Source organism: Oryctolagus cuniculus, chromosome 6 (genome assembly GCF_051225735.1).
Source record: "Oryctolagus cuniculus isolate XC-2025 breed Fujian yellow rabbit chromosome 6, ASM5122573v1, whole genome shotgun sequence".
Lineage (NCBI taxonomy): Eukaryota > Metazoa > Chordata > Mammalia > Lagomorpha > Leporidae > Oryctolagus > Oryctolagus cuniculus.
In genome coordinates this window covers 129530319-129542491 of record NC_142872.1, presented here as the reverse complement: position 1 = coordinate 129542491, position 12173 = coordinate 129530319, and the positions used below count along the sequence as shown (strand labels likewise).

The following is a 12173-nucleotide window of genomic DNA, read 5'->3' as shown; positions in this document are numbered from 1 at the left end:
GTTAGTTGTCACAGATCAGGGAGAACATATGATATTTGTCCTTTGGCACTGGCTTATTGTTTTCCAGATTCATCCATTTTGTTGCAAACAACAGGATTTCTTTTTAACCACTGTGTAGTATTCCATAAAGTACATATCCCATAATTTCTTTATTCAGTCTTCAGTTGATGGGCATTTAGGCTGATTCCATGTCTTAGCTATTGTGAATTGAGCTGCAATAAATATGGGGGTGCACATAACTCATTTATTTGCTGATTTCTTTTCCATTGGGTAAATTCCCAATGGAGTGGGATAGCTAGGTCAGATGGTAGGATCATATGCAGATTTCTGAGGTATCTCCAAACTGTCTTCCATAGTGGTTTTACCAGTTTACATTCCCACCAACAGTGGATTAGGGTACCTTTTTCCACATAGCCTCGCCAGCATTTCTTGTTTGTTGATTACTGTATGAAAAGGCATTCTAACTGAGGTGAGGTGAAACCTCGTTGTGGTTTTGATTTGCCCTTCCCTGATGGTTAGTGATCTTGAGCATTTTTCATGTTTCTGTTGGTCATTTGGTTTCCCTCTTTTGAAAAATGTCTGTTTAAAGTTCTTTGCCCAATTTTTAACTGTGTTGTTTGCTTTGTTGTTGTGGAGTTTCTTGATATCTTTATATATTAGTGTTATTAATCATTCATCAGGGGCTGGCGCTGTGGCACAGCAGGTTAACACCCTGGCCTGAAGCACCGCCATCCAATATGGACGATGATTCAAGACCCAGCTGCTCTACTTCCAATCCAGCTCTCTGTTATGGCCTGGGAAAGCAGTAGCAGATGACTTAAGGTCTTGGGCCCCTGCACCCACGTGGGAGACCCAGAAGAAGCTCCTGGCTCCTGGTTTCAGATTGGTGCAGCTCCGGCCAATTGGGGAGTGAACCACTGGATGAAAGACCTCTCTCTCTCTGCCTCTCCTCTCTCTGTGTAACTCTTTCAAATAAATAAATAAATCTTTTAAAAAATAATCCTCCATCAGTTTCATGGTTTGCAAATAATTTTTCCCAATCAGGCGGTTGCCTCTTCACTTTCCTGAGTGTTTCTTTTGCAGTACAGAAACTTTTCAATTTGTCAATTTGATGTACTCCCCCCCCCCTTTTTTTTTTGGCTTTTATTGCCTGTGCCTCTGCCATCTTTTCCAAGAATGCTTTGCCTGAATGTCTTGCAGGGTTTCCTCAATACTCTCTAATGATTAGATAATTTCAGGGCATAGATTTAGGTCTTTAATCCATTTTTAATGGATTTTTATGTAAGATGTAAGGTAGGGGTCTTGATTCATGCTTCTGCATGTGGAAATCCAGTTTTCCCAGCACCATTTGTTGAAGCGATTGGTTTTAGCTCCTTAGTCAAATAAAAGTTTGTTGTAGATGCTTGGATTGATTTCTGGCATTTCTATTCCGTTCCATTATTCTGTCCATTTGTTTTTATACCAGTACCAGGTTGTTTTGATTATAACTGCTTGTAGTATATCTTGAAATCTGATATTGTGATGCCTCTGGAATGTTTGTTGTATAAGATTGCTTTAGCTATTTGAGTCTCCTATGTTCCCAAATGAATTTCAGCATCATTTTTTCTAGATCTCAGAAGAATGTCTTTAGCATTTTGATTAGTATCGCATTGAATCTATAGATTCAATATTCAGCTTTTCACAATTAAGTGTGATATAGGCTGCAGAATTATGAGATATGTCTTTTTTCAAGTTGTGGATGCTCCTATTTCTAGTTGCCTGAGAGTTTTTATTAAAAGTGGAAGTTACAGAGGCAAGCACTGTGATACAGAGGTGAAGCTGCAGCTTGGGACATCTACATGCCCTATGGCAGTGCCTGGGATCTAGTCCCGCCTCCACTTCTGATTCAGTTTCCTGTTAAAAAATATACTCTAAGAGGCAATAGATAATAACTCAAGTATTTGAGTCCCTTTCTCCCATGTGGGATACCCAGACTGAGTTCTAGGCTCCTGGCTTCTGCTTTGCCCAGTCCTGAGTATAACAGGCATCAGGGTAGTGAACCAGTGTACAGAAAATCAATCGATATCTCTCTCTATCTTTCTCTCTCTCTCACTTTTGCTGTCTTTAAAGTAAATAAATAATTTTAATGGAAGCTGATGTTTGTCAGATACTTACTTCTATATCCATTAAAGTGATTATGTGATTTTTCTATTTTGTCAAAATAATGAATTACCATGATTTCTAAATGTCAAGCACACTCGATATTCATAGGGTAAGCCCTACTTGGCCATGATGTATCCTTTTTATACAATGAGGAATTCAATTTTGTAAAATATATTTAGGGGGACAGTGCTGTAGTACAGCCAGTTAATGCTCTGGCCTGAAGTGCCAGCATCTCATATGGGTGCCAATCTGAGACCCAGCTGCTCCACTTCCAATAGGGCTGTCTGCTGTGGCCTGGGAAAGCAGTAGAAGATGGCCCAAAGTCCTTGGGCCCTGCACCTGTGTGGGAGACCCAGAGGAAGCTCCTGGCTCCTGGCTTCAGATCAGCACAGTTCCAGCCATTGCAGCCAACTGGGAACTGAACCATCAGATGGAAGACCTCTCTCTCTCTCTCTCTCTCTCCCTCCCTCCCTCACTCCCTCTGACTTGCAAATAAATAAATCTTTTAAAAAAGTAAAATATATTTAGAATTTTAGAATTTTTGCATCTATTTTTATGAAAGATATTGACCTGTTGAGGGTTCATCTGTTTTGTTTTGTTCTGTTTTGTTTTGTTTTTCATCTCCTTGCTGTACCTTTGGTTTTGGTATCAGAATTATATTGACAAAGGAGAACAAGTTAAGAAATAGTCTCTCATCTTTAATATTATGAGTTTGTATATAAATGACATTATATCTTCCTTAAAAGTCTGTTACAATACACCAGTGATGCAATCTGAGTCTGTAGTTTTATTTGTAGGAAGATTTTTTTTAACCATAAACACTATTTCTTTAGTATATATAGTGAGTGTTATTCTTGGGTGAGCTTTGTAATTTTGTCATTCAAGGAATGTGTCTTAACCAAAAATAGTTTATAAAATATATTTCAAAAGTTGTTTTGAAACAAAAATATCATAAGACCCTAAAATATATTGCATCTAAGTAAATAAGCATTTGTGATTTTTATGAATTAATAAATTAATTAATACTCACTTACTCTAAGCTAAGGTCTAATGCCAACTTGGTATTCATTCATTTGATGAAAACTAAGAGTCCATCTTACAAAGCACTGAGAGAAAAGCAAAGTCATAAAACAAGCCAAAGTTATTGCAGTCTGTAGTTACAGATTAAAACTCAGTAAAGAAAGAAACACATTTCATCCTTTTCTATTTCCCAAATGCAGTTCTAGGTACAAGAGATTTCAATTTAACTTAATTGAAGCTTCTATCATTGAGGTCACCAGTTTCTTGGTGGAAACTAAGAAACAAATTACTAATATTTTAAACTGAAATTTTATGCCTTGTCATTAGCTCCATTTCACTGTCCAATTCAAATACTACTAAAATACATATTACGATAAGAAAGCAGTGAAGATGAGAAGGTGCAGTGGAGAGGGAGGGAAAGAGAGAGAGACAGAGAACAGAGGTAAGGATAGAAGCTGAGAGGCAGGATAAGAGCAAGGGGAAAAAAACATGTTTAACTGAAATCATTTAAATGGTTACAAAAGAAGATAGCAAAATAAAAAGAGAAATTCCAACAGCTCTAGGAGAACTATGTCAGGGGTTGGTAAATGTTTTTTGTAAAAGGTCAGAATGTAATTATTTGGGGCTTTGGGGCCCACATGGTCTCATTATCAACTCAACTATGAAACTGTAGTTAAAAGCAATCATAGACAATAAGTAAGCATGACTGAGTCCCAACAAAATATTATTTATACACAAGTGGCAAGCTAAAATAGGTCCAGAAACAGTTTGCTGACCCCTTATTATGGTAGAAAAAAATCTATTTTTTCACTGTTGGCCACAGATACATATCTAATAAATTACCATAGAATTTGTGTTTAAAAATAATAAACAAATTTTCTTTCTTGTTCATGAAAAAGGAACTGAATTTTCTTGAAAGTATTTCCCAAATAAAATTTTAAACTATAACCAATACAATTTTCTATGTACATCTATCAAATCTGATATTAAATTCTAACTTCTTCCTGCCTAAAAGTAATTTTTATAAGCCAAAGGAGCTGTTGGTTTGAATTTTGTGAGGTCCAGAAAGCAAGAATATGATTACAGGATTCTTTGAGTCCATAAACTATGTATTTATGAGTAATAGTAACTAAAAACACCAGGCAAAAGAAAACAAAATGGAACTACCACATATTGAGCCCACACATTAGGTCAGATCCTACTGTTCATTCAGGCTAATACTTTGTCAATGAAAGAAACATTAACAGCCATATTAAAAGATATAGACTTGTTTTCATTATCACTTTCTTCAAAGGTTAGACATACACTTCTAGCTTCCCCAAAATAAACTGATTCTTCCTAAACATACTGGATTTGCTTTTAACATATGCATAACTTCCTGACAACACACATTCTGTGACCTAGTGTTTTAGTATTTCCTCTTGTTCATCCCAAACCTTACTCTATAACATCCAAAGAGAGTTATTTCATACAGCGATATAGTTTTCAAGAATCTATCAATGTTCCCATCATCCATTTTAAGCATTTATTTACTTATTAAAAATTCTATCCCTACTGGTTAAGTACGTTTCTACTTTTTTTTATTCATATACCTTAACTATCACGTTGTTATTTTATGGATTTTCTTGTAGCACATACTATCAGGGCCTCTTCCACATTGCCTCATCATTTATCATTCCCTAATTAGCAGTTTCTTCTTGCTTTAAGCATCTGTAATACCTCCTGGGCTCCTGTGGCCTGCAAATTTCCAGATGCCTTTGCTGCAGCTACTCAAAGAAGGGAGTGAGCCTGCAGGGTTGTCCTCATAGGTCCCCTCCATTCTGAACTCTTAAAGCCAGGTCCCAGGCGTAGGGCAAAGGCAAACATAGTATCTCCCAGAAGGCTCTGTAAGATTCGTATAATTGCCAAAAGAGAACCTGGCCCAGCATTGTTTTCTCTAACTAGATCATCTTCAACTTCCCCTGCAGGTAGTACGTGGGACTGCTTTTCAAATAAACACTGGTCTTTTCTCTACTTAGGATGAACCCCAATTCAAAGTGGTCAGTCCTTTAACCTCAAATTTCTTGTGTTCCTAATACTTTGCCCAGAGACAGGTACACAGTATTCTAGTCATGAAACCACCATTTTTCCCTAAAGACAGGATTAATGTTCTGCTTCATTTTTACTAGTTTTCAAAAGAATAGATACATCCATCATCTCATTACTTCCTCAAGACATAGTGACACATCAGGGTGCTGGTTTTAGGCACAATCTAATATGATTCCTACTTACCTTGTTATAACTAATACCTCAGAACTCATTTTGCCATAAGTACAACTTAAATTTGTTTTTCCGCAATGCTTGACTGTGCATATTCACAAAGACATGTATCTGCCACTACTGGGCAATAAAAATAGTAATAAGCAAGGTGTTTTTTGTTTAATATTCAATTCAAACAGAAAAATAACATATAGAAAAATAATTATCCCATTAAAAATTTTCCTTCTCCCTCTTTCAGCAGTAGGAAATGCAAGGGCCCTACATATTATTTTTTTTAAAAATTTAACACTTTGAACATGGAAAAGCCTAAAGAACTCAGCCAAAATAATGACAACAGGATTAGCCTGGGGATGTATCAAATTCATGAAACCTTGCACTATAAACCTACTGTTTGATTTGCATTCACTTGCTTATAAAACTACATCACCCTTCAGCCCAGGATAGAACATCTAGAGACATTGTTACCTTCCCCATCCTCTTAACTCCCATTTAGTGCCATCAATCTGACCTCCAAAAGGCATCTTAAAACCATCACTTCATTCCTCTTTCTCCTTTCTCAGTTTGTTTTTCATAAAATAACAACCTCCTATCTAAGTTCTCTGTCCTATTCAGCTTCTTTATTTTAGGAATTCTATCTGATAACCTAACATTCCCACATCAAACCTATGATGGTTCAAACCTATGGTAGCTCCAGGTCTGGATATCACATTCGGCATTCACATAAAGCACTTTGACACTTAGATTACAATTAGGCAACTCAATGTTTCCTAAACATATCACATATTTTTATTTCTACTTGGAATGAAAATTATATTATAATACATTTACCTAAAGATTAAACAAAATGTTTACCTGTCTGAAGCTATGTCACTGGCAATTTGGTGCTTCACTCCTGACCCATTTTTAATAGAATCCTGTCTTGTGAGCCCATGAGACCGACTTTTCTCCACTGCAGGTACAGAGAAGTCACCTGAGGGTCCTTGGAACTGGGACTGCTCATGCAGTTTTGCTTTCTTCTCCTGAGGTGCCTCTTCATTTCGCAGTCCTCGAAGAACCTTTTGATCAGATTGCTGAGGTGTATTAGATCCACTATTATAAAACCATGCTCCTGATTTAGTGAGGATTTCTTGTTGTTTTCGGCACAAATTACATACCCACATAACCTGCACATGAAGACACAGGGAAAGAAATTAGTGTTCCCAAAAGTTAAAAACAAACAAGGAGAGAGAAAACAATTCAGGGCAACAAAAATTATATGGTTATCCCTCTGAAGTTAAAATGCAATGCAGATTAAATTCCACCATAAATTAAATAATTTATTCTTTAATTTTGTCAGAATAATTATAATGAAATCAACAACATTTACTGACAGTAGAAATAATAAGCTAGAGTGCCAAATTACTAATTAGTTGTTCATTTGTATTCTTTATTTTTTATTAAAATTATAGGCATGATGTTGTATACAGAAAATGCACGTTGTATACAGAAAATACATGTTGATGCTAGTTTAAAAACTAACTACAAAAGTATAAGCCTTGTGACTTTCAACAGGGATCTGAACCTTCACACCTGTAAACTGAGTTTCCTTAATAATAACATGAGAAAAAAATATATTTATTGTCTTATGTTGTCTTGAGGACTGGATATTAGAATTATTTTATATAAGACATCCAATACAAATACATGGTATACATACAGTAATTAGCTGTTAACATATGAGGTTGCTTTCCATCACCAATTATTTTACATGCTTCTTGAAAGAAGCCCCTAATGGCTAAAGCTAGGAATACTGTTGACACTCGATAAAAGCATTTTAATTGCTCTGAATTTGTAGTAATATACTTGATTTATTGTTGTGGTAGAAAACATAGAAATTAAATTTGCCATCCTAACCACTTCCAAGTGCACACTTTACTAGGCTTAAGTGCATTCACACTGTTGTGGAAAAGATCTCCAAAACTGTTCTCGCAGAACTGCAACTCTATATCCATTAAACAGCATGTTTCCTATCTCTTCCCCTTCAGTTCCATGTAAGACCAGTCTACAATTTTTTTTTAATTAATGTGTTTTTCAGACTGCAAAAATCTGAGAATATCATAATCAATATCTGTGTGAACTTGAAAATGTTTTGCCCTCTTGTGAAAAATGTTTTATCAAAATTTATCAAAAAAGTACATTATCATGAAAGAAGATGAGTCCATATGTCACATACTTGCTGACATTTTATTTATGTCAAATACTGAATCATATACAGCTCTCACTCAAGGTTGCCAAACATTTTTTTCAAATTTCTTAAAAGAATTGTAACAATATAGATAATAACATTAAAAGAAAGATTCAACTGAAACAAGGACATTATTTTAAAATACCATTTAATTTTTTGTTTAATTGTCCATTGTTACATCTAACAACACTTGTGTAGTTTATATCATACAACACTATACTTGGTCATTTTCTATTGTTTCGTTCTCATTGAATTGTATATACATTTCTTTTTTGTCCCAACTAAAATTTAAGCTTATTAAAGTCAGGAACTAAATCTTCTACTAGCATAAAATCTTATATAAAGATTTTTTTTTAAGCCCCGTGTCTTGACTGGGGCTGGCGGGGTGGTGCAGCGAGCTGAGCTGCTACCTGTGACGCCAGCATCCCTTGTGAGCTCTGGTGCAAGTCCCACTTTTGACCCAGCTCCCTGCTAATGTTCCTGGGAAAGCAGCAGAACATGGCCCAAGTGTTGGGGCCCCTGCCACCCATATAAGAGACCCAGATGGAGCTACTGGTTTGGGCCTGGCACAATCTCAGCTGTTGGAGTCGTCTAGGGAGTGAGGTAGTGGATGGAAGATCTCTGTCACTCTCTCAATCAAATCAATTAATCAATCTTCAAAAAGAGCAGTCTTTATTGGTTCTTTCTAAGCTGTAGAAGGTGTTCCTGCCTGCAGTAGAGAACAACTTCTGAGCGTATAGAGGTGTCTGTGGGAGTAAGATTTTCTATCAAGGATGGAGAATGTCTGACCTGCAGGCCATATAAAGCCCCCAAAATCATTTGGTCTGGCCCAGCCAAGGCAATTGCAGGCAGGACTCAAAATTCAATAAATCAACAGCAGGTTAATTTTTAAGTTGGTAATTTTGTATGGCCCTCAAATGATGCTATAAATACCTAAATGGCCCTTGGCAGAAAAAGTTTCTCTACTCTTGGATACTTGCTAACTTAAAGTCATTTGAGATTCTTCTAGAGAAAATATGATATTTTACATAATCACAACAGGATTTATGTTTGATCAATTTCCAAAAGTATTAGCCATTAATGACATCAACATGGAAGAGTCTTCAAAAAGTTCATGGAGAGTTTAATAAAAGCAGAGTTACGGTAGCCTCAGAAAAAGGATCAAGAAAAAAATTGCAGAGGAAACTCTTCCGGAGGTAGTGGCGATGACTCAGAGGACCTACTGGGAGAGCAGGGTCGCCCACCGCACGGAAGCGGAACCGCGGGAGCCACAGAGCCTGAGCGCCAGTGCGGGAAGGGGAGTCAACATGACACAAACACCAGCGGGGAGAAGAGGGACACCCAGGGCTCCGAGTCCACACATCGGCGCTGGAAGCGGAGCCTTGAGTATTACTTACCTCCTGAATAAAAAAATAAAATAAAGTAAATAAATGAATAAATAAATAAATAGAGATTTACCACACATAACCTTTGCACACCTGTAACCCTGAAGAACCAAGCAGAGCTCTCAGGCCACACCCATCTCAAGCCTCCAAGGCTCCTCCAACAGCAGGCAGTACACTTAACACAGACATAGTATTAAAAAAAAATACCTCACAGTGAGGGAAAAAGAATTAACCATGCCAAGCAATAAACACAGAAATCGAGGGAACAAGATCAACGATGACAATATGACGCCTCCAAATAAACAAAACACCCCAAGCCAAGATTATGAAGATGATGAGATAGAAGAAATGCAAGATACGGATTTCAAAAAATTTATGATAAGAACATTTAGAAGTTTTCAAAAGCAAATCCTTGAACTACAGAAATCCTTATTGGACAGGATTGAAAATCTCTCTCATGAAAATGAAATTTTAAGGAAGAATCAAAATGAAACGCAGAAACTAGTAGAACACGAAAGTGTGATAGTGGAGAGAAATCAAAATGAAATGAAGAGCTCAATAGATCAAATGACAAACACATTAGAGAGCCTTAAAAACAGAATGGGTGAAGCAGAAGAGAGAATATCGGACTTAGAAGACAGAGAAGAGGAAAGGATACAGTCAAACCAAAGAAAAGAAGAGGAAATTAGAAATCTAAAAAATATTGTTGGGAATCTACAGGATACTATTAAAAAAACCAACATTCGAGTTCTAGGAGTTCCTGAAGACATGGAGAGAGAGAAAGGATTAGAAGGCCTTTTTAGTGAGATACTAGCAGAGAACTTTCCAGGTTTGGAGAAGGACAGACATCCTAGTACAGGAAGTTCATAGAACCCCCAATAAACATGACCAAAGGGATCCTCACCACGACACGTGGTAATTAAACTCACCACAGTGAAACATAAAGAAAAGATCCTAAAATGTGCAAGAGAGAAACGTCAGATTACTCTCAGAGGATCTCCAACCAGACTCACAGCAGACTTCTCATCAGAAACACTACAGGCTAGGAGGGAATGGCGAGACATAGCACAGGTGCTAAGAGAGAAAATTGCCAGCCCAGAATATTATATCCTGCTAAGCTCTCATTTGTGAATGAAGGTGAAATAAAGACCTTTCATAGCAAACAGAAATTGAAAGACTTTGCCGTCACTCGTCCGGCCCTGCAAAAGATACTTAAAGATGTGCTACACTCAGAAACACAGAAACACGGCCATCAATATGAAAGAAGGGAAAGGAAGAACACCTACCAGTAAAAGAGCATGGGAAGCTCAAAGCATATATTAGAACTTATCTTTGGCAAAAGGCAGGGCAAAGTCACTATGTATCAATAGTCACGTTAAACGTGAATGGACGCAACTCTTCAGTTAAAAGACACCGATTGGCTGACAGGCTTAAGGAACAACACCCAACTATTTGTTGCCTACAAGAAACACATCTCTCTAACAAAGAGGCATGCAGACTGAAAGTGAAAGGTTGGAAAAAGATATTCCATGCCAACAAAAAAAAAAAAAAAAAAAAAAACAAAAAAAAAGCAGGTGTAGCCATCTTAATATCAGACAAAATAAACTTTAATACAAAAACTGTTAAGAGAGACAAAGAGGGGCACTATATAATGATTAAGGGTTCAATTCAACAGGAAGATGTAACTATTATAAATGTATATGCACCTAATTACAGGGCACCGGTCTATTTAAAAGATATGTTAAGGGACTTAAAGGGAGATTTAGATTCCAATACAATAGTACTGGGGGACTTCAATACTCCACTCTCAGAAATAGACAGATCATCCGGACAGAAGATCAACAAGGAAACAGCAGATTTAATTGACACTATTGCCCAAATGGATCTAACAGATATCTACAGAACTTTCAACCCTACATCTACAGACTTCACATTCTTCTCAGCAGTGCATGGAACCTTCTCTAGGATTGATCACATACTAGGCCATAAAGCAAGTCTCAGCAAATTTAAAAGAATTAGAATCATACCATGCAGCTTCTCAGACCACAGCGGAATGAAGCTGGAAATTAGCAACTCAGGAAACCCCAGAAAGTATGCAAACACATGGAGACTGAACAACATGCTCCTGAATGAACACTGGGTCATTCAAGAAATCAAAAGAGAAATCAGAAACTTTCTGGAAGTAAATGAGGATAACAACACAACATATCAAAACTTATGGGATACAGCAAAAGCAGTATTGAGAGGCAAGTTTATAACAATAGGTGCCTATACCAAGAAATTGGAAAGAGACCAAATAAATGAGCTTTCAGCGCATCTCAAGGACCTAGAAAAACTGCAGCAAACCAGACCCAAATCTAGTAGGAGAAGAGAAATAATTAAAACCAGAGAAGAAATTAACAGGATTGAATCAAGAAAAACATTACAAAAGATCAGCCAAGCGAAGAGCTGGTTTTTTGAAAAAATAAACAAAATTGACACCCCTTTGGCTCAACTAACTAAAAAAAGAAGAGAAAAGACCCAAATCAATAAAATCAGAGATGAAAAAGGAAACATAACAACAGACACCACAGAAATAAAAGAATCATCAGAAATTACTACAAGGACCTGTATGCCAGCAAACAAGAAAATCTATCAGAAATGGATAGATTCCTGGACACATGCAATCTACCTAAATTGAACCATGAAGACATACAAAACCTAAATAGACCCATAACTGAAACAGAAATTGAAACAGTAATAAAGGCCCTCCCAACAAAGAAAAGCCCAGGACCAGATGGATTCACTGCTGAATTCTACCAGACATTTAAAGAAGAACTAATCCCATTTCTTCTCAAACTATTCAGAACAATCGAAAAAGAGGGAATCCTCCCAAATTCTTTCTATGAAGCCAGCATCACCTTAATCCCTAACCCAGAGAAAGATGCAGCACTGAAAGAAAATTATAGACCAATATCCCTGATGAACATAGATGCAAAAATCCTCAATAAAATTCTGGCCAATAGAATACAACAACACATCAGGAAAATCATCCACCCAGACCAAGTGGGATTTATCCCTGGTTTGCAGGGATGGTTCAACATTCGCAAATCAATCAATGTGATTCACCACAATAACAGACTGCAGAAGAAAAACCATATGAT

The 12173-nt window shown here is 36.9% G+C and overlaps 1 protein-coding gene across 30 annotated transcripts in view; it reads right to left on the bottom strand.

Moving 5' to 3' along the window:
* Positions 1 to 12173, bottom strand: part of RIMS2 (regulating synaptic membrane exocytosis 2) — a 718020-nt gene that overhangs the window by 480718 nt on the left and 225129 nt on the right. For all 30 annotated transcript variants that reach the window (XM_089336449.1, XM_089336431.1, XM_089336432.1 and 27 more), the window contains one exon: positions 6274 to 6584. In XM_089336449.1, the coding sequence (XP_089192575.1) occupies positions 6274 to 6584 (311 nt within the window). The remainder of the gene's footprint in view (positions 1 to 6273; positions 6585 to 12173) is intronic.